Below are 19305 nucleotides of genomic sequence, written 5' to 3' on the forward strand. Positions count from 1 at the left end.
GCTGTCCCCGGTGCGGTTCCGCAGCTCGTTCATCTGGGTGTGGGGCGGCGCTGCCAGAGAGAAGGGCCCGTCCAAGTGCTCCGCGTAGAGCGGAGCCCTGAGAGGAGAGTTTTATTTACACACATGTCCTTGGCTACTGGTGTGTTTTGTCCCTATGGGTTTTACTTGATTGACAATTTGTCCTTAAATCAACCAATGTGACCAGACTTAAATCAGAAATGAAATACTTTAGTTTTTTTCCCCCTTTGTTTATAACAAATCTGAATTTCCATTGGCTGCCACAATGACATGTTGTATGTTGTGCCTTGGTAGGTCTTCTCGGGCAGGTGGTTTAAAGCTGGTCTGGATCGAGGACCCACCGTCACCCTGTCATGACTACGGGCGACTCATATGGAGGAGAAATTTGAACTTAGAAAAAACGTAAGTTTTTTTTTTCATTTAGTCTGTGTCGTACCTGCATTTTGCCATGCTCAGTTACAAAATGTAAATAGTGTGTCTTCTATGATGTTAAATGTTGGATGTCAACTCGAATTACATGGGCAATGTCGCCATCCACTGTTAAGGAGCACGAATGGGGAGACTCTGCTGAAAACTAGTCCGCGACCCACTTGTTGAGAGTTACTGTTCTAGGCTACTGTTATAGTCCTAGTTCTTCATCCATCACAGACACCAGAGATACAGATACTGTAGTCCAAAAGTTTTTTCTGATTTCACTCATTGAGCTGTAGGCAAATGAACAACACTCTCGGGCAAAACAAATGCAATCGCAGTTGGGAAGGTCCTTCATTACTGCTGTAGCTGCGTTTCCTTTTCTGCCAGTCAAAGGCAAATTACAAGGACTTACTCTCCACGGCAGGGGGACAGTTTAATTTCCCAGATAGAGTGATTACATCCTGCTGACAACTGTGTGTTTATCTATCATAACGTTAAGGCTCACTGATATTTTAAATTGAATCGTACATCATGCTGTGGAGACTGATTTGAGTTACATCACTTCAGATCCTTTCAAATAAAAAGTGAAACTTAGGATGAGCGTATGGATGGAAAAAATGTGAGCGTGAGGTTGAAGACAAAAGTGGAGGCCAAGGACAGCAGCTTTCACAGACCTGTTGTTGTGATATCCTACAGATCCGTTGGCCTCTCGGTGTTTGTCTTCTGGAATGTCCTGGGCCAGCTCTGCGCCCAGCGCCAGTTTCTGCCACTCCTTCTTGCGATCGTGAGGCACCCGTGGTATCTTCTCTGGCTCCTGCGGGCGGTCGATGGCCTTCAGCTTCAGTGACGGAGGGTGAGTAGGGAACAAGATGAGTTTTTTTTTTTTTGGATGAAAGTGATTGTGAAATGAAGGACGAACAAACCAGGGACAATTTATGGATGAGGAGGAAAAGAGGGGGAGGAGAGAGGGAAAAATCAGGTTAGATGGAGATGAAAAAACATTTAAGATTTCATAACGAAACAAAACGACAAATTAAATAATAACAGGATTTGGTTTAAAATGATCATCAACCTAAGGCTAGGCTACAAAAATGCTATAAAATAACATGTCTTTAACAACTGCCGCTTACATTAACTTCCAAATGAAAACTAAAACAAAAAAATTGCCACTGCCTCTTTAGTGGCAAAAGTGAGCATTGTCAAACTGTTACACAAATACAATTTATTAAACAGTGAAAAATTTGTAAAATAAAAATTAGCTTAGTAAGCCATAGAAACGTTACCATAAAGAGACAGACAGACAGACTTTAACTTGACCACATTTACAAATCTGAGGATCTATATTTTTTGTCTTTAACCTCTGCACTCTGTACTTCCCAGACTTTAACTTGACCACATTTACAAAACACATTTTACAGAAATGTAACAACCGAAAGAAAGCAAGAAACACAGAACTACTGAGGCAGAAATCACACAGTATTTCATAAGTAATCACAGTATTTTTCACATACCTGCCCTGGAAGGTCTAAGTACCTATAGACCTGATCATACATGCGGGGATCCTGCAACTACAAGAACAAAAACAAAAACCACAAGAGAAGCACCAGGGGTGAGGGGAGGGGGTTCCAAAAAAATCAACACAGCACAGGATTGAACGCAACTAACACAGCTGCACACATTCACATCAGAGACAACGACGACGACGACGACAACAACAGAGTGGGTGGTGGGAGCGAGTGGAACAAAGGAGGAAGAAAAGTGCTGTTAAACAGAAAATGACAGCGTGCACAGCTCCGGGGGACACCAAAATGCAGGTGGGAGGCAGGTGCACCCATGGTTCCACACACACACAGGGACATATGCACACACACACACACACACACACACACACACACAAACCAAGTCAAGCTTCAACACAACAGAAGATGCAGGGAGAAGGAGATGTAGCTGAAATGGGAGGACAGACTACAGAGGTCTGTGGGACGTTTAACAAGACACAGACTGAAGACTGACTGACTGACACACACACACACACATGCAAACATACTCTGACACCTGCCTGCATGCAAGTAAACTCGATTAAAAAGCAGCTCAAGTATCAAGAAAACCAAACAGGGTCATTTTATACATTTTCATCCTGAAGTTAAAAAGCACAAAAAGACCTTAATCAATCAAAATGATAAGTTGTGTTGTCACATTGTTGTTGTTGTTTGATGTCATCTTCATTAACAGTTACAGACACTCTCTCTGACGGATGCATGTATTAATAGCTGAGGTGTCACTGTTTACTGGGCTGTTGCTACTACTCCCCCCCCCCTCCAGCGCCTCCCCTCAGATGGTGCTGTCAGAGCAATGTTGCAATAAATAAGATGTTGAATTTTGGTGGGTGTTTTTCTGCCTGCACTTATGTCTTTGGACAGAAGCACATTTAAAGCAATGACAGAAACTCTATTTGGGAAAAGTGTAGCTTTTCATCCCGTGGTCATTCAGATTGTGTATTACACCTAACCAGACACTGGGGGCGCTTAACACATGGTACAACTGGTACCTCCTAGTACTGTATGGTTTTACAGATGACAGACAGACAAGTTTTGCATTTGCTATAAAGAGTTTGGGAGGCCGTTTTCTAGACCAGGGCTCTGAAACTCACGGCATGTGGACCACGTCTGGTCCACAAACCTCCTATATTTGGGCCAGACTGGATGTTGTTAATAGTGTAGTTGGCTGTTGTGTTTGTTTACCATCGAACTCATCCACTCACTTGAGTCTGAGAGCTCTACTGTTGTGTCTATGATGAGGTGAACGTGTCGGAGTCTTCCGTTCTACAGATATGCTGACTAACTAACTGCTGACTGATTCGACACAGTGTGGGTTGTGGACAGCAGCACATCTGCTTTTGCTAAATAATGCAGTGAACCTGGCCCGTCGACCTCTGCTGGGGCTCAGCTGCTGAGAGCAAGCGTGGGAATAAATCCCGGTGGTAATGCACATTGATTAGGTTCTGATTCATTATGGCCCATTACCCATGATGAGCACTGGCAAAGGGGTAAGCCTCAGCCATCAGGCGCACACACACACGCAGGCACACAAAACACACACAGGACTATCAAAAACAAAAAAACAGTGTCTCCCAGACAACACCAACACACTCATACATCAGAACTGACAAAAGTTGAGTGAGCACAGCGTGCTGACAAAACCATCTGCATCAGACATTTCACTTCTCACTCCTCTCCAGTTTTCCAACCTGTGCTAATCCTGTTTGTTGGAGAAATCATTGGGAAGATAAGATTTTCTACGACAACTTCTGGAAAGCATGAGCAGGAATTAGATCCTGATGAAATTCCTTACTAAATAGCACCATTTAAAAATCATTGGGAGTGCTTCAATATGTGTTTATACTGGGATTATACCTTTGATAAATAAGACACAGCGCTTTGGTGTTTTTGTCTGTGCTGGTGACAACAGTGATATATGGAGGCAGTTTTAAGCGGTCGTCACCCTTCATCTGACTGGTAATGGCAGTGAAAATGTGGCTGTGTAAGCAACTCCCTGGCTGCTGATATGTCATATGTATGTGAACTCTGCTCCTTCCCATAACCAACAGCATGTGCATTCCTGAAATGCATGTTTGTGTGTGTGTGTGTGTGTGTTCATGCTCAGTGTGACAGACTCAGCAGAACTGTCTCCATGTTAGTGGGTAAATAGCCCCCACAGGGAGGCTGCAGGCCCCTGGACCACCCAGCTTCTAACAATAACATAAATCCTAACACAAAACACTCATTTGTGCTGCCTTTTTACCACTGTATCTGCAGCAGTGTTTATGTATTGGTACTGTATTAATATCACTGGTCTCATCTATTTCATTTGTATCAAAGAAAATGTTTCTTTTATATTCCTTTTCTTTTACTACCACTTTGTTGGAAATACCATTTATAACCAGCAGGTGGCACCTGTCCTATAATTCACTTACAGTATCTCTGGGTATGCCTGTATACATGCACAGTAAGACTTTACTACGTAAACTTAGATATTTTTTAAGTTGTATGTTAAGTAGTTACAGCTTTAGTTAAAAAAAAAAGTTTCTCACAACTCAAGGTGGAACCTGCTCCTGAATGTGCATGGTTTTTAAAGAAATCTTTCATGGTTTGTGTTTTTATACAATTTTAAGGTCCACCAACATTTCTAAATAAGACATTGCAAAAGTAGATCTAACGGGGGAAATATTATATTATTCTAATTTGTTGATTTGTCTGTTAGTTTGTTAGTGAACTGTTCAGATTTTGACTGAATCCCAAGCTTATTATGATCTAAATTTAGTTAAAGGTGAGGCAGGTATGCACTGCAGTTAATATTCACTGCTAAAACCTTTAGGAAGAGAATAAAGGTTACATTTCTAACAAAGCATTCTATTTACAAAGAAGGCTACTTTATAATCAGTTAAAGATATATTTTCTGGGACGTGTTTCTTTGTCGACTGACAGAAACTATATTTTGACATTTCCAAAACCCCTGTTTCTGTGTAAAATCTGGGATGCAGCCAAAGCAGGTAAATGCCCGAGGGTTGTTAGTAACAGAGGGAAACTCACTCTTCTGGAGCAAACCAAAAGGTAAAGAGGGGAAGGCTGCAGGCTACCGAGCACAGAGCAGACACTGCCAAGTGCAAGGTCAAGTTTGGGTTTGGGGAAGGATCTTACCTCTGAGGGGGTGAGGAAGGGAGGAGGGGTTTCAGAGAGGAGGCTTATAAAGCCAGTGGGACGCACTAGATAGGGAAATTCCAGCTGCACACAGTTGTACCAGAATCAGGAAAAGGATGAAAAGAAGAGTTAAAGGGAAAAGTTCTGTGCACTAATAAATAAATTAAAAAATAAATAAAGAGAGTAATAAGTTTATAAAAATCTATCGGAATCTACATTAAACTTCAATGTAGATTATTCAGTTTACTTGAGGAAATTTATAAAACTTGAAAAAGTTTTTATTTCTAAATGGTTAAAAAAGGGAATAATAATATCACACTTGGTCACTCATTTAAAAAAAAAAGAAACTGATAGAAAAGCTCAGTTAAAGGCCAATAAATTAAAATGTAGACTTTTTTCAAATTGATATTTTTAAACCTACTCTCTCACTGTCTGGCTCTTCAGATGTTCTTCACACTTCTTCACCAATCACCTGTGGCAATGCTAATTTTTTTTTTTTTATCCACAGCCTTGTCGATTTATGCAGCTGTGCCGTTGGTGTGCAACAATGGACACCCGCAGATTTTAATGAGCACTGGCAGTAATAGCTTGAAGGTAAGACCAATTCAGGAAACATTTTTATTCCTGTTTTTATATACTTCAAACGGACAGGGCGGAATTTAAATGTCACTATTTTCAATTGAGATGCCAGTGAGTGGTATAATGACAGGAGTGGGGAAAAGGTAGAGCCGAGGGGGGATTCTCCGCAGGAGACTCAAACTCAGAGACAGACCTGGAAACAGACTGATGTTGGGTTTGTCTCTCAGCACATACTTTTTCTTCCCAGCCCTTCGGTTTGTAAGCCTCTGACTCAGTTCATCACTCAGACTAGCTCAGCACATTGTCTGCTGCTAATCCACTCAGCCTGACGCTAACACGGCAGTTAATGTGATTAGCGGGCTGCCTGGGTTTGTTTTACCTCTCTTTTGTCTCTTTGCTGCTCTTCATTTATTGCTCATCTAATCTATGTGTTCCACCTGTGTGGAGTTTCACTATCGCCTGAACAATAACTAAAAGAGAAAACACCTGGTCATCATTTATTTATTGTGGAGCCCTCTCCTGGTCAACACATTCACACCTTCTGAAAAATTGCCAGTCCTACTGATAAACCACATTACATCATAAATAGCTCCATGTCCCCAATGTTGGGAACCACTCCTCAAGATACATTCAATTAGCCTTGTGTTGTCAGATACCATATTGAGTTCACATTTCCTCTTTAAATTGACATTGTTGTGTGTGTGTGCATGGATATGTAGAATGGTTTTCTTCTTTTTAATTAAAGACAGATCTGGACTGCAGGCTGGCCAGTAGAGCACACGCATTATTTTGTCCAGCTAACCAGCATTATACAGAACCTCCCACACTGTTACTCGAATGACCTTGTTACAATTTAAATTACTCTGTATCATGTACAGCTGTGCATATAAAGTAATGTCTGTCTTTGAAAAAAATGTGGTGCACAACAAGAGAGTGAAAAAGAAAGAGAGAGACAGAGGGAGAGAGAGATGGAGAGAGAGAGAGAGAGAGAGCGAGCGAATAAGCCAGAAAAAATGCTGGATATAGAAAGACAGGCACAGGTAGAATATTATCTGTGACGGCACAGAATGTGTCGGCAGCAGGTTTCACACAGCTTTACAGTGAAAAATGTCACAGTCTGTCAGCCTCACCACCGCATCTGTGCATATCAATGTGAGTGAGTGAGTGAGTGAGTGTGTGTGAGTGTGTGTGTGGGGGGGGCTGTCCCAGATAACTGACACTCCAAATAGTTGAAGTCCAAATCCACGAACTATAATGGATGTCTCTACAGTAATTGGCTGGTGAAATAATAAGTACAAAGTATACACATAATTACAGCGACACAAACAGCCTACGAACACCGTGATGGAGGCACAAACTAAGGTGACGTGGCAGAACCACTCAATCAGCAGAGTGACGCAGAGTAAATCTATCAACGTTTCATGCTCTAAATTTCCCTGTTAGTGACTATAACGGTGTGTGCGTGCCATAAATGTGTGTGGGAGTGTGTGCATAACTCATGATTTTTCCACTTGTCACCCTTCAGATGACTTCTGCACACATCACTTCTCCACCGCCCATTTACCCCAGTCCTCTCTCAGCCCATTTATCTGCTGCGATGGTTACACAAACCAACAAATATGTGTGAGTAATCCCTCTAATCCATGCTGCCCTCCCCGTGAATCTCCTTCTAGGCCTTTCCATGGGGTCTCTCTAACTACCCGTGTGGAGGCGAGGAAAATGAATGAGGCTTTAACAGCCCTGCCCACCCGGGGCTTTAATTACAATGAAATAACCAGAATGAGCTCCGGCTACTCCTAGTGATAGCATGCTAACTCTGTGCTCAGTAAATGAGATCTGTGCACCGTTGCAAATGTGCTGTGTATTTAATTTAACATTCCAGCAGGAAAAAATAAATAAAATCAATACATTCATTATCATCAAGCGGAATATCTTTAACCTCCCGTTCTGTCCTCTGCTCTGATACTTGGCTGTACTGCACCCTCCCCCTCCCGCACCCTCCCACATGAAGCAACGCTATGTGTAGAAAATCGCACTTCTCTCCTCATTCCCCATCCACACCATTGTAACTTGGATTGACCGAGAGGGGGCAAAGTGTGGAGCGTGCCCTGCTTCCCACACAGGGACATTCAAGCTGGTACCGATTACAGCTCCTGGTGCTGAGAGTGGGAAACCCCTTTCATTGAAGTAGTGGGTTACAGTGTTTGATGTCAGATAAGGAGAGAGAGAGGGAGACAGAGGGAGAGGGAGATGAAGGGGAACGAGGATCTGAATGAGCTGTTTCATTTATTTGTTGTGTGTTTGTTAATGGAAATTAAACCAACACAAGCCAATTTGGATGTGTGTGTGTATCGGCATGTGTGTGTGTGGTGTGTGTGTGTATGGGTGCAGGTTTTTCTCATGGCTGCATGTGAGTTTGTGCGTAGCTGGAGGGATGATGTGCAGTGAACAGCAGATGTTCCCATTAATTACATGTAATGATCACAGCAGTGATAACTAAGAGGGCTGAGTGTGGGACGACTTGATTCTTTTACCATTGTAGTCTTAATTAATGCATTAGAGAAAACGCTGAAGAGTCAGGCCTGTAAATTTAACAGTAAATCACCAGGGGGCGGTCCTGGGTTTGAGATTTTACCCTCTCACTGACCTCACTTTTCCCTAAAAAAAACACCTCCGATCACGATGCTGTACACACAACACCGACTGGAAATATATACTGCAAATAGAACTGCAAATATACTGCAAATATATAAATATATATAAATATGTGCACTGTCAGGACCCTGCGCTGGTGATTTAAGGAAACACGCACCTTCTGTTTTCGCCTCTCCTTCCTCTTATCCTCAGTGTCCTGCAGCATCTTTTTCCTCCACAGATCAAAGAAATAGGACGGATCAGTGTAGAATTTTAGACCCTCCTTTCCATCATCCCTGTGGACGGAGAAACAAAAACTCAAAAATTTGGATTGATCATTGATATTTGGAAGTTTTTCTGGCAAGACTGTAATTGGGGGCTGCTGGGTGAAGAAGCAAAAATATAAAATGAAGGCAGTTCTACCCTGCGTGAACAGCAATACTGTTTATGGATTACTCATCTTCAGAGAGCAGGAAAGAGGCACGGGCTGCATGTTATATATACACACACATCTGGGAGCTCTCAGAAATGCACTATAAAAGGTACGCGGAGATAATCACACAAACAGGCCATGCAGTATTTTAGGCACTTTGCACTCTAAACGGCCTGAGATCAAATGTACTTTTATAAAGTACCAGGCTTTAAAAATATTTGACAGATGTACTGCACTTAAGAACAGACAAAATTCAAGGCTGTTTTACTGCTTTTATGTCGAAAGAGTTGGAAGTAATTATTTCCTTTTTTTGTGTCCAGCCATAAAACACTAATGCAGTGATTTTTCCTCATTTAACAGCCTGGCAGGGAAATGTCAGTGAAGTTAACATTAACCTGCTTGTAGTAAACAATTCTTGGAGCAGTGGTTTGGGATGTCTGTGTGTTTATAAATTTGTTTAGAGATGATAAATAGAACCCTCCTCTGTTTCCATTTTTCTGCGATGGAAAACCGTCATACAGTAGTAAAATTAGACCTGTAGGGCGACAGGATGTTGAGAGGCGGCGGCTGCTCGCAAGTCTGGAAGGTCTCCTGCAGTGGGATGGGCAACGATGTGCGGTCGAAAAGCTGCTGGTCCTGAATAGTAGAACTCCTGAAAGCCTTTCTCATGGTGATGTCCTGGAGAGACACTGGGACAAAAGTAGTTGGAGACCAAATTAGAACATGTAGTTATGTATATTGAAACTTTTTTTACACATATGCAAAGTTGGAAGTCGATCCCTGAGTACCCTTGGTTTACTAGTAACGGATGATGAAATACTTGACTGTCATGTGGTGTCGTTGACATACCTCAAGTGCTGTGTCATGAAGCATGTCAGTATGAGGTAATCTGATGCCCTGGTGTTTGGCCCTTCAGTGATATTTTTTTGTTAAGTAAATTAATTTAGATTAGTCAGTGACAACACAGACTCGAGATATTAATAGCCTTTTTATTAAAATCTTTCCAGAAATTGATTTTTTTTTTTTTTTAGAAAAGTTCATCGTTCTCATTTGGCCACAGTTTCCTGCGGTGACATTTACATGTCGACCGGCTCTCTGTTCCACTCTCGTCTCTCACAGACACAACAATTACCACTTGACTCTGCTTCATCATTATTGCAATCAAAGTTGACATTAACATAATCACTCCAACAGTCACAATCAACTTTATGGAGCACTAAACCTGTTAGAAACCACTAATCACAATCATGCGGGCCATCTCTACATTGATGTCTAATTGGCTGATTTTGATTCTCACCAGGGCAAATTAACAAATGACAGCTAGACTGGGGTTGTGCTGGACGTGGCTGAGGTCGTTTGTCAGAGGCTGAGGGACTAATTGCCCTTCTTTGATACAGAAACAGCTGACATTTACTCGAGGCAGATGAATAACACGGGGAAATCAATGCCGCATAGTTGAAGCTTTCAGAAAAACAGTCTGGAAACATGGCTGAGGGAAAAGAAAACAGACCCATCTTGATGGACCAAATTAAAGAAAAAAATATCTTGGAGATAAATCTAGAGCGTTGCAACCGGATCTGAATTATGTAGGAGGCTTGGACAAACGGGAACACTTTCCTTTTGCCCTGGGGAAGAGTGAAAACACTCATGTGGCATAAAGAATATTATAGATTCCAGTTATTATGTTTTCTTTGTGTGTGTCAGAAAAAACTTAGCAACAGAAATGACTGTAGATCTGGTGAAGAGCAAGCAGAAAATATGAAGAAATCTGTAATTAAATAAGAGAAAAGAAAGAACTGGCTAAAATAATCTAATCTGATCCCCTCCATAGCAGCATTATCTCAGGATAATGACTTACTCAGACTCTCCTTGTAGCCACCTGAGGCATTAAAATATTACAACAAACCAGAGTTTGTACCGCACTAGGAAATACGAGAAAGGGCCAGAAAAAAACAAAAGAAGGGGTAAATCAAACCTCATGTACACAGAGGTGCAGGGTAATAGAGGAATGAGGAGAGTAAAAAGACAAACTGTAAGACTTCCACTGTATGGAAAAGCAGCAACAGTGACCTGAGTGCAGTCGGAGGCTGGTTTGGCTTCATGGGAAAAACAATAACTGACAGAAAACAAGCAAACAGCACCATGGACTGTAAATACACATTGTTCATGGTTAAACAGAATGACAGTGATGACAGCTGCTGCTTTTTGGGTCCTCCTGCCTTTGTTAGCATGCAAATGAAAATCACATGTTTTTTTGCTTTTTTTTAACCATACAATTTTTTTAAGCATCATTGGAACATTTAGATATTACAGGAACCATACAATTTTTCATCATCATTGGAACATTTAGATATTACAGGGCTTACTTGGGGGATTTCTTTGACTTTGGGCTTATTATATGCTACATGTAATTTGATTTGATTAAATGAAAAACATTTGAGAGATGGATTGAAGGTCTCAACTTTTGCATTATCTTGTACATACTGTACTCATTTAATGATTAAATGTTTGCCGTATCTGAGATACTTTCAAAACATTTCACAACAGTGTGACCTTTTTAAGGATAATACAGTTACAAAATTATTTGAAACCTGGTAGAGTGTAGACTTCAGTGGAGGGAAAACCCTTTGTTATTTTCATACATTTAAAAAACTAAACAGAAAAAGATTATAAGCAGGCGGTAAGTGTTAATTAACCTGATCTCTGATCTCATATCAACATCTGGCCTGTGTTTGGTGGCGTAACCATCTACACTTCAGCCTTTAGACGAGCAGTTTAAGGAGTGATTAATGATCAGAGAGCCCAAGAATCAAAGCCGTAGCCACAATGTGGCATGTCAATTACACTGTCCACAGCAGAGAAAAATATCAGGGATAAGTAAGAGAAATGGTGGGATCAAAAAAAGCTGTGGTCATGACTCTTTTTTTTTGTTTTTGGGCTGAGGGGGTGAGAGGAAAGGAAATATGAACTTTAAGTGTTTTTTCATGGCTTTGTGATCCTGTAGGGAATTTAGGTTTGATTTTTACATCTGCTCATAGAAGGATGTGAAAGACTTTTTAAAAAGTCTAGCTCAAGAAACCAACAGGAAAGCTCCACATACAGACCACTGGTATTCAATTAAAAGTCACTGAGGACCAGTTATTAAAAGTTCCTCCAAGTAAAAGATTTGAAACCAAAGTCCAGCCTGTGTCTTAGAGCTTTCTCCTATGTCCACATTTACATATTTCAACAATATTTCATAGTTTCAATTATATTTAGTGTCAGTTTTCAACGCACGAAATGTTAAACTAAATGAAACATAAATTCTCTGTCCGTTCATTTGCTTTTTCCTCATCGACCATCCTTCTTTGGGAGCAAATTATTCACCATAGTCACCAGGCTCTGCTTCGGTGAGCTGCGTAAACAAATGATTTGATTGGCTCAACCGAGTGAAGCTATTGTTGTAATAGCTGTAACAGCAGCGCCTGCTGTCCATCGCCGCAACAGTCGGAAAAAATGCTCCATAAAAATGAATTTAATCTCGTGAATTCATCAGAGGTTTGGTTAGCCGTATGTGAACAGCTAGTTTTAGTCCGACTTTTCATTGTTATTAGATAAGGGACTGATGGTGTTGCATCAGGATGTAATTCATGTTGCACTGCACACTGATAATATTTCTAGCACTGTTGAGTGTTCAAAAGTGTGAGTGTCATGTCAGGTCAGATAGAAGAGGGTTTACCTACAGCCTCACATCACATTCTGAGAAGCTCCTTATCTACAAGTGTGTGATAAACCCACTCTGCCCTCTCTCTCTCTCGCTCTCTTTTCCTCTTCTTTCTGCTTCTGCACAGATAACATCGCCATAACACCGTTTGACCAAAGGTAGTTCTTGAAATCCTTGTCTCTCACTTGTGCACACTCCCGTCTCCTGCGGCCACTCTTAAACTTTCATGGTATCTTTCTTTATACATCCCTCACTCATAAAGCTGCAGTCCTGCAGTGAAGATAAGAAAAAGCACAGGCCAATCCTGTCCCTTAGCTCTCAGAATCGGCTCTCACTCCTGTTGTACCTAAATGCAAATGTTGCCCTACATTTCCCTGCCTGCGTTCTCCTTCCTGCAGCGCTGAATCACTCCGTCTGAGTTCGAGGAGTGCAGGCGTAGGCAGATAAACAGAAGATAAAATTAACATGGAAACATGCAAATTAAGAGGAGAGGCAGAATGCCTCTGTATTTATTCTGTGTTTTTAATAACAGTCTTTTTTAACCCAAACCCTGCGCATTGTTCGTCTCCGGTAAAACACTTTGAGACGTCGCCAACCATCTGCAATCAGTTTATGTACACTGCATGAGGATTCACACATGTGTTGTGAGTTAGTGAAGAAGAAGAAGAAGAAGAAAAAGAAGTGTCTGGGTGCTTTTCAACTTAATTTCCACCACAAATTACACTGTGGAACTAAGAAGCATTAATTTCCTTATTTTCCCATGACTCCTTGCCAAATGCTAAGGCAGGCCGTATTTACACGTGTTTGTAACTGTGAGCCTTGTAAAATCTGCTGCAGTAGTTCACTATTTAGAGATACTGTATATCACTATAGTTATTATAAATGTGAAACCTTAACATAGACTTAGTGTTTGATTTGTTTTTTTCAGAATAATAAATAAAATACTGTATCCTTCAAGTCTCATGCAATTTGCATGGAATTTTCTCCAATTGAGATTTAAAGTTGGTTTAAAAAAGAAATGCACGGATTTAGTTTGTTGCAGTCTTTTATCCGCCTACAGACTCCTTGGCTTATGAAGTCACAGTTAAATGCTTAAACATAATTAAAAATTAATTATATTTTGAAAACCCAACGTTATCTAATAAAACTTAATGGGACCCCGCTCAGTTGCAATCTTCGTGCCTGTTGGTGGTTGGTGCATTGTAACTTTAATATAATGCAATGCAACACTTAAGGAAAATAGTTATTTATAATTATATTATTTATTTATAATTATTGTGTAAGGAAAGGGAAATAATTATTACCTTGACAGAGAAGTTCATTTTAAACCCCAGGGTGTAAATGTGTGAGAAACAAATGAAAACAGATTTCTCATTTGAACTTTAATTTCTCTGGGGAGTCTCTGCCAAATGTAAACATTCAAACCTGATCATCTGAAAATGTCACAGCTTTTGTTGATAGAATTCTTAACTGAGGAGCTTCTTGAAGACGTCAGTTGGTGAATGGATGAAAGTTGAAGTTTATTCAAACACAACATGGAAACACAGGGGCTAAAAATGTCGTGTTAATTCAAAGAGAGGAAATAAAAGCCACGTCGAATTAAACAAGCTGTAAAACAAGCAAAGACAATAGAAGAAAAAAAACCTTCACAGACACCAGACAGATGCACAAGGAGTGGAGAAATAAGGGGGGAGAAGGAAATGAGCCAGAGACAAACTATGGACAACACAGAGGAACAGATACCATAGGAACTTGGCCTGGCTTTGTGTGGTCTTCCATAATGGCCTACAGCCAGTGAAATGATACAGCAGTGCCATTAAATAGTGGATACAGGTCATTAGTTTGCTTGACTGGAGTGAGAGGGGAAGGTGAGCCCTGATAGCAAACAAACAGCATCCTCACGTGTTGGGAGGAGGGGGGTGGGGGGGGGCAGAGATCAATCAGAGAGATGAGAGGACAACAAAGACAGGGGAGGTGGAAGAGTGGGAGATGGGGGTGAGAAGAGGGGATGAAGGGGGATAGAGGCCCAAAGGGCAGAATAAGGAAGAATACCCTTTAAAGGTGTGTGGGTCAGCAGAGTGTGGGTGAGGTGTGAGCGCCTGGATGTGCATACATCTTTGTGATGGATCACGTTTGGCCTCCACCACTGCACCACCGATGACACTGCATACATCAATCAGGAGATCTCTCCATCTCCCGACTCTCTGACCTTCAGCTTAACATCTTTCACATGTCAATGTCTCATCCTGGGCCCTAGAGCTTCAGACAACTCTTCTGGTTTCAAATCACACACAATTTACTGTGTGTGAACCCCTGGCCTGTTTAGTTGAACAAATACTGAAAATTCTCATAGGAATTTCAAGAAAGAAACACAATGATCTTTTTTCCGCAGTCTTTTTTTTTTTTTAGTTTTTAAAGCCATCTGCTGCCACCTAGTGGAAGAGTATTAACTTGTTCTGCCTGTTATAGTTGCCAACACAAACTCATTTACTAATTGACAATGTATTTGCAGTAAATAAATAATAGTTGTCAGACCCATTCAGTGAGTTCAGCAATGTTAAATCCTGCCAACAGTGCCACATTGCTTCTTCAAAGCACCATATATGTTCAGTCAAAGATTGAATTAATAGCAGAGAGTGGTACACATTCCTGTATATTATTACTTATTAGAAAAAATAATCAAGGAAATGCAATGATTATTACGGCAATAGTCATTAGCAAATCCGCCAAGCATTAAAAATCTGGTTAAGATGCCAATGTGCTGGTAATCAGAGGAACATTTATGCAGCAATCTGTTGCCTACTGTGGAGTGTCATCCCACAGATGGCCTCCCAGTTTAAATCATCTGTAAGGTTTTCCAAGAGCTGTGGAGCTGGGAGGTGTGAATGTGTTTTTGAGGACAGAAACTTACAGATTCTGAATGTGTCCTTGTCCTCTGTCCTCTCCCCTCCTCTGCCTCCTCCACCCCTGCTCCCATCCTCCAATCTTCATCCCTGTACAGGGCTGATTTATGGTACCATCCCTGCTTGCACTCATTCCCTGTCTCTTCCTTCCTTCCTCCTCTTCCAGTGTTGACCACAGACGCATACAGACAATTACAAGGCAGCACTAAAAGCATACACTTTGTAGGAATGTGTACGGTGATATATGTTGTGTTTGAGGGTTGAAGAATGGGGCTGAAAAGAGAGGAGGGAGGGCATTTGCAGTAAACAACCCCCTCCCAGGGCTGCCCATCGTATCTCATTACAGTACAACATATATCCTTTCACATTCACCACTGACTGATCATATATACCGATAAATAGCGTGCAGTAGTGGAAAGTGAAAAAGACTGCGTGTTCGTCCAATTACAGGACAACTTCATTTGGTTATAAATAAGTGCAGAAGTGAGAGGAAATCTGTGAAAACCTGCAGAGGAAGCCGTTTCAACCTGGCCCAATTCTGCGGTACAATTCTTTTACACTCCACTGGTTTTGCTGCAGTGGCCTGTATTATGCAGCCGTCCTTCTTTCCTTCCATCTTTCTTACTGTCCTCTTCTTTCGTCTCCCCCCACCTCCCAACTGACACCCTCCACCCAACACACACTTCAACTGCAACTGAGCTGATCTTTATCTGCTGCCTCTCGAGGATGCTGAGAATCCAAGGCAATGTAGAAACATGACCAAACAGTCAGTGCCCAAACACAGGTGCTGTATGTTGTATAAGATTCAACGGTGTTGTTAATGTCGGCCCTGTAGAGGTACAACTAGGGAGATTAGCATGACACAATTATTCATTGTTTGTTTGTTTTTTCATTTGGACATGGCGAAAAGAAAAGTTGGCATAAAAGAAAGAAGGATCTGAAAACACTGTTGGTGAAAGAAAGTGCAGATCACACCTTTTTATAAATGAAGAGGATCTTGACCAAAACTGGAAGTAAAGAAGAAATAAACTGGAGGGAAAGACAAAGGGTCAGCCAAACCACAAAAAAAAATTATCTAAGAAGACAAAACGAAATATAACGATTTACTTTCTTTAAAAAAATAAAAAATAAAAAAGAGAAATGCTTCTGCACACAGAAGAGCTATGAGTAGCAACTACAGCCCAGTGACCGTTTTACTGACACTGTATCAATGACAGGGAAGCAGTTAAAGGGGGGAGAGCATCGTGCAGAGCCATAAACACAAGGCTGTCCCCCAGAAAAATCAATTCTGTGCTGTGAAGCATGGTATTACACTGCTGTGTGTTTTTCCCTCCACACCCTCCACAAAACTCCTGCAATACTATCCTGTCGTCCTGCCTTTCTTTCCTCAGGTCACTTACCTAACACTGCCGTCTACTAACTCTTCCATTTATCTATTCTTCACCGACGTCAGTCTGATTGGGTGACAGGTGGAGTGAAGTGAAACCTCTGAATGTTTCCATTTAAATACAGGACTTGTTTCATTGAAGGCTAGAAAATGTCGCCAATCTCTCAGCCTGTTTCACTCACAGCAGCAATTAAAACTACGCCCAGCCCGTGCACTAACCCTGACCTTCTAATTTTAACTCATTCCCTAAATATAGTTCTCCACACTGAAACCGCCCACAGAATGTGTGTCAGAAAGTGACGCCAGTAAGAAAAATGACCACGCTTTCAAAATTCTCCTAAAAGTAAAAGCCTATGGACGGAGAAAACAGAGGAGTCGTCCTTGTACGTAGGATGAGAGCAGGTTTTCATCATCATTTCATCACCAGTTTTTACTTGGAATATCACAAGGTTGTGTGTGTGATGGAGGCAGGTCGGGGGGGGGGGGTCAACACTTACGTTCTTCCTCTTTAGGGTCCAGCTGTGTGACACTGACAGACAGACGGTCCACACGCTCTTGCAGGGAGTTGACTCGGAAAGAGAAGGAGTGGGCTTCATTGAACAGCTCCCCAAACAGATCTTCTGCATATTTACCTTTACAGAGGAAAAACAAAATAATTACAAAACTATATTTATGTTGCCCCTAATGTCACTAAATTAAAGTAAAACAGTTTGTTAATGAAGAATATACCAATATATGTGTGTGTGTGTGTGTGTGCGTGTGTGTGTGTGTGTGTCTCCTAGTGCTTCTTACTGAGGCTGCTGAGCTGACGAATAACGTTGGCCAAGGAGATGTTAGTCACACATTCCAGCTCGTTCTTGATGTTCCTTGGCAGCACCGTGTGGCACAGGTGCCTGGGCTCGATGGAGCGTTTCACCAGCGGCATCCTTCTGCTGCTACGCCACTAACTAGAGGAGGCAGATGATGGGGAACGGGCAGGAGAAAGAGGGAAAAAAGGGACAAAGGTTCACTTTTACTTCATCTGAGAGAGAAAGGCTGTTTTTTAGACACAGCGTGATGGGCTGGGTAAAACAGGCACAAAGAGAGGACTGAACGCATGACTGAACCAAGAGTGCTGGAGAAACATAAACTGGAAGATTAAAGCTAGGAGGAAATGTTTTGACACGGCTAACAACTGTCACTTTACAGGATTGTCAGTGTGTTTTTCTTTTCGTCACATGTAGCCTGGTTAACGTCTTGTTGTACTTCGGCTCAGGCACTCCGTCATGCTGGGTGTATAACTCAATCATTGACCTTATCTATAAAACTGTAGAGCCACTGATGCTATTCTGAGAAACCCTCCCACTGGAGATGTATAAATGGAAGAGGTAGAAAGGAGACCAGTAAATATCAGTGGAGTGGTGATTCATGTTGGAGGCAACTTAAATGGGGGCAATGGTTTGGTTGCCTTAAATGGAAAGAATAGGAGCGGACTCGTTTTTAAAAAAAAAGCCACAGTTAAAGAGGTTTAAACAAGGTGTGGGAGTGATGTGACTGTGACACAAAGCCAAACAGCAGCAGCAGCGAATCCCTGCCCACATTAAGAATAACAAGACCCCAGATACTTCATAGTCCTCTTACACTCTCCATCACACTCTCACATTAGCCTTCACTTCTTGACTTCTATATCTTGGATGAGTTTTCTCTCGGAGATAGTAGTACTGTAGATATCTGACTGCTGGCCTGACACCTCTCCAGGCAAATGCAGTTCTTTGTGAAAAAATTCTTCAGAGTGCCTGCGATATATTTCTTTGACTGCCTCCTACACAGATATCTAAAGTATTAGTGAGATATTAAGGAAAATACTCTTGTTTTCTCTTAGTTTTTACTCCAAAGATACACAACAAATGTGAGTTCTGACCTCTTGTTTTGGTCTGTTGGGGATTTAAATTAAAGTCTTAATATGTGGCTGTAGTTGGTAAAATAAACCAAGAGACAGAGATGATGCCTGAAGTGTTTTCCAATTTCATCCATCTCAGATGGACCGTGAGGAACTGTAGACTGATGAATAATGTTGCAGCTGGTCAAACTTCCTTGTGGACACCTCTATTGGAAGGTGTTTTGGACATGAATAGTAAAAACATTCTGGTAAACCCAGACTATGGCCAGTCCTGAAAATGCTTTGTTTTGTGTCATTGCTGTGACAGGAAGTAGGTTAGGTCAGTGTCTGAGCCTCCTTACTTTGACTGCTGCTCCACGACCTGGGTGTGAATAAGTGTTGGAAGACAGGCTGAGACAACCTCACCTCTAAACTGAGCTCCTATTTTTAGATTGACATAGATTTTCCAGCAGAATTCCATATGGATTTTGTTCCGCTCTTCACCTCATTGATTCAGAACATGACAAGTCTTTCTGTAGTTTGCATATATTTCTATACAAAGGCCAACAAACAGAAATAATGATTAAAAAAATGTTTGTTTCCTTGCATACACCAACGCACGCCCGCACGCACACACAGTCTCTCACCTAAACACACACATGACAACATCACACTGTTC

General features: G+C 41.4%; 2 protein-coding genes across 7 annotated transcripts in view; one reads left to right on the forward strand and one right to left on the reverse strand.

Moving 5' to 3' along the window:
• Positions 1-19305, reverse strand: part of wasf1 (WASP family member 1) — a 38956-nt gene that overhangs the window by 4878 nt on the left and 14773 nt on the right. For 2 of the 4 annotated variants that reach the window (XM_008312980.3, XM_008312981.3), the window contains exons 2-8: positions 17561-17715; positions 17266-17400; positions 9311-9464; positions 8521-8638; positions 5130-5213; positions 1944-2000; positions 1107-1270 (exon numbers count right to left, since the gene is read on the reverse strand). In XM_008312980.3, coding sequence (XP_008311202.1) covers positions 1107-1270; positions 1944-2000; positions 5130-5213; positions 8521-8638; positions 9311-9464; positions 17266-17400; positions 17561-17693 — 845 coding nt within the window. In that variant the 5' untranslated portion in view covers positions 17694-17715. Of the gene's footprint in view, positions 1-13; positions 98-1106; positions 1271-1943; positions 2001-5129; positions 5214-8520; positions 8639-9310; positions 9465-17265; positions 17401-17560; positions 17716-19305 lie in introns of all 4 variants that reach the window. The other 2 variants (XM_017033710.2, XM_008312982.3) reach the window with 2 other exon arrangements.
• Positions 1230-19305, forward strand: part of cdc40 (cell division cycle 40 homolog (S. cerevisiae)) — a 42321-nt gene continuing 24245 nt past the window's right edge. The window contains exons 1-3 of one of the 3 annotated variants that reach the window (XM_025057085.1): positions 1230-1285; positions 5638-5723; positions 7234-7331. Coding sequence is in view for 1 of the 3 variants with exons in the window: in XM_025057084.1 (XP_024912852.1) it covers positions 5697-5723 (27 nt within the window). In the remaining 2 variants the exon portion in view is untranslated. Of the gene's footprint in view, positions 1286-2172; positions 2247-5637; positions 5724-7233; positions 7332-19305 lie in introns of those variants that run through there. The other 2 variants (XM_025057084.1, XM_017033709.2) reach the window with 2 other exon arrangements.

This window comes from Cynoglossus semilaevis, chromosome 7 (genome assembly GCF_000523025.1).
Source record: "Cynoglossus semilaevis isolate Cse_v1.0 chromosome 7, Cse_v1.0, whole genome shotgun sequence".
Classification (NCBI taxonomy): Eukaryota; Metazoa; Chordata; class Actinopteri; order Pleuronectiformes; family Cynoglossidae; genus Cynoglossus; species Cynoglossus semilaevis.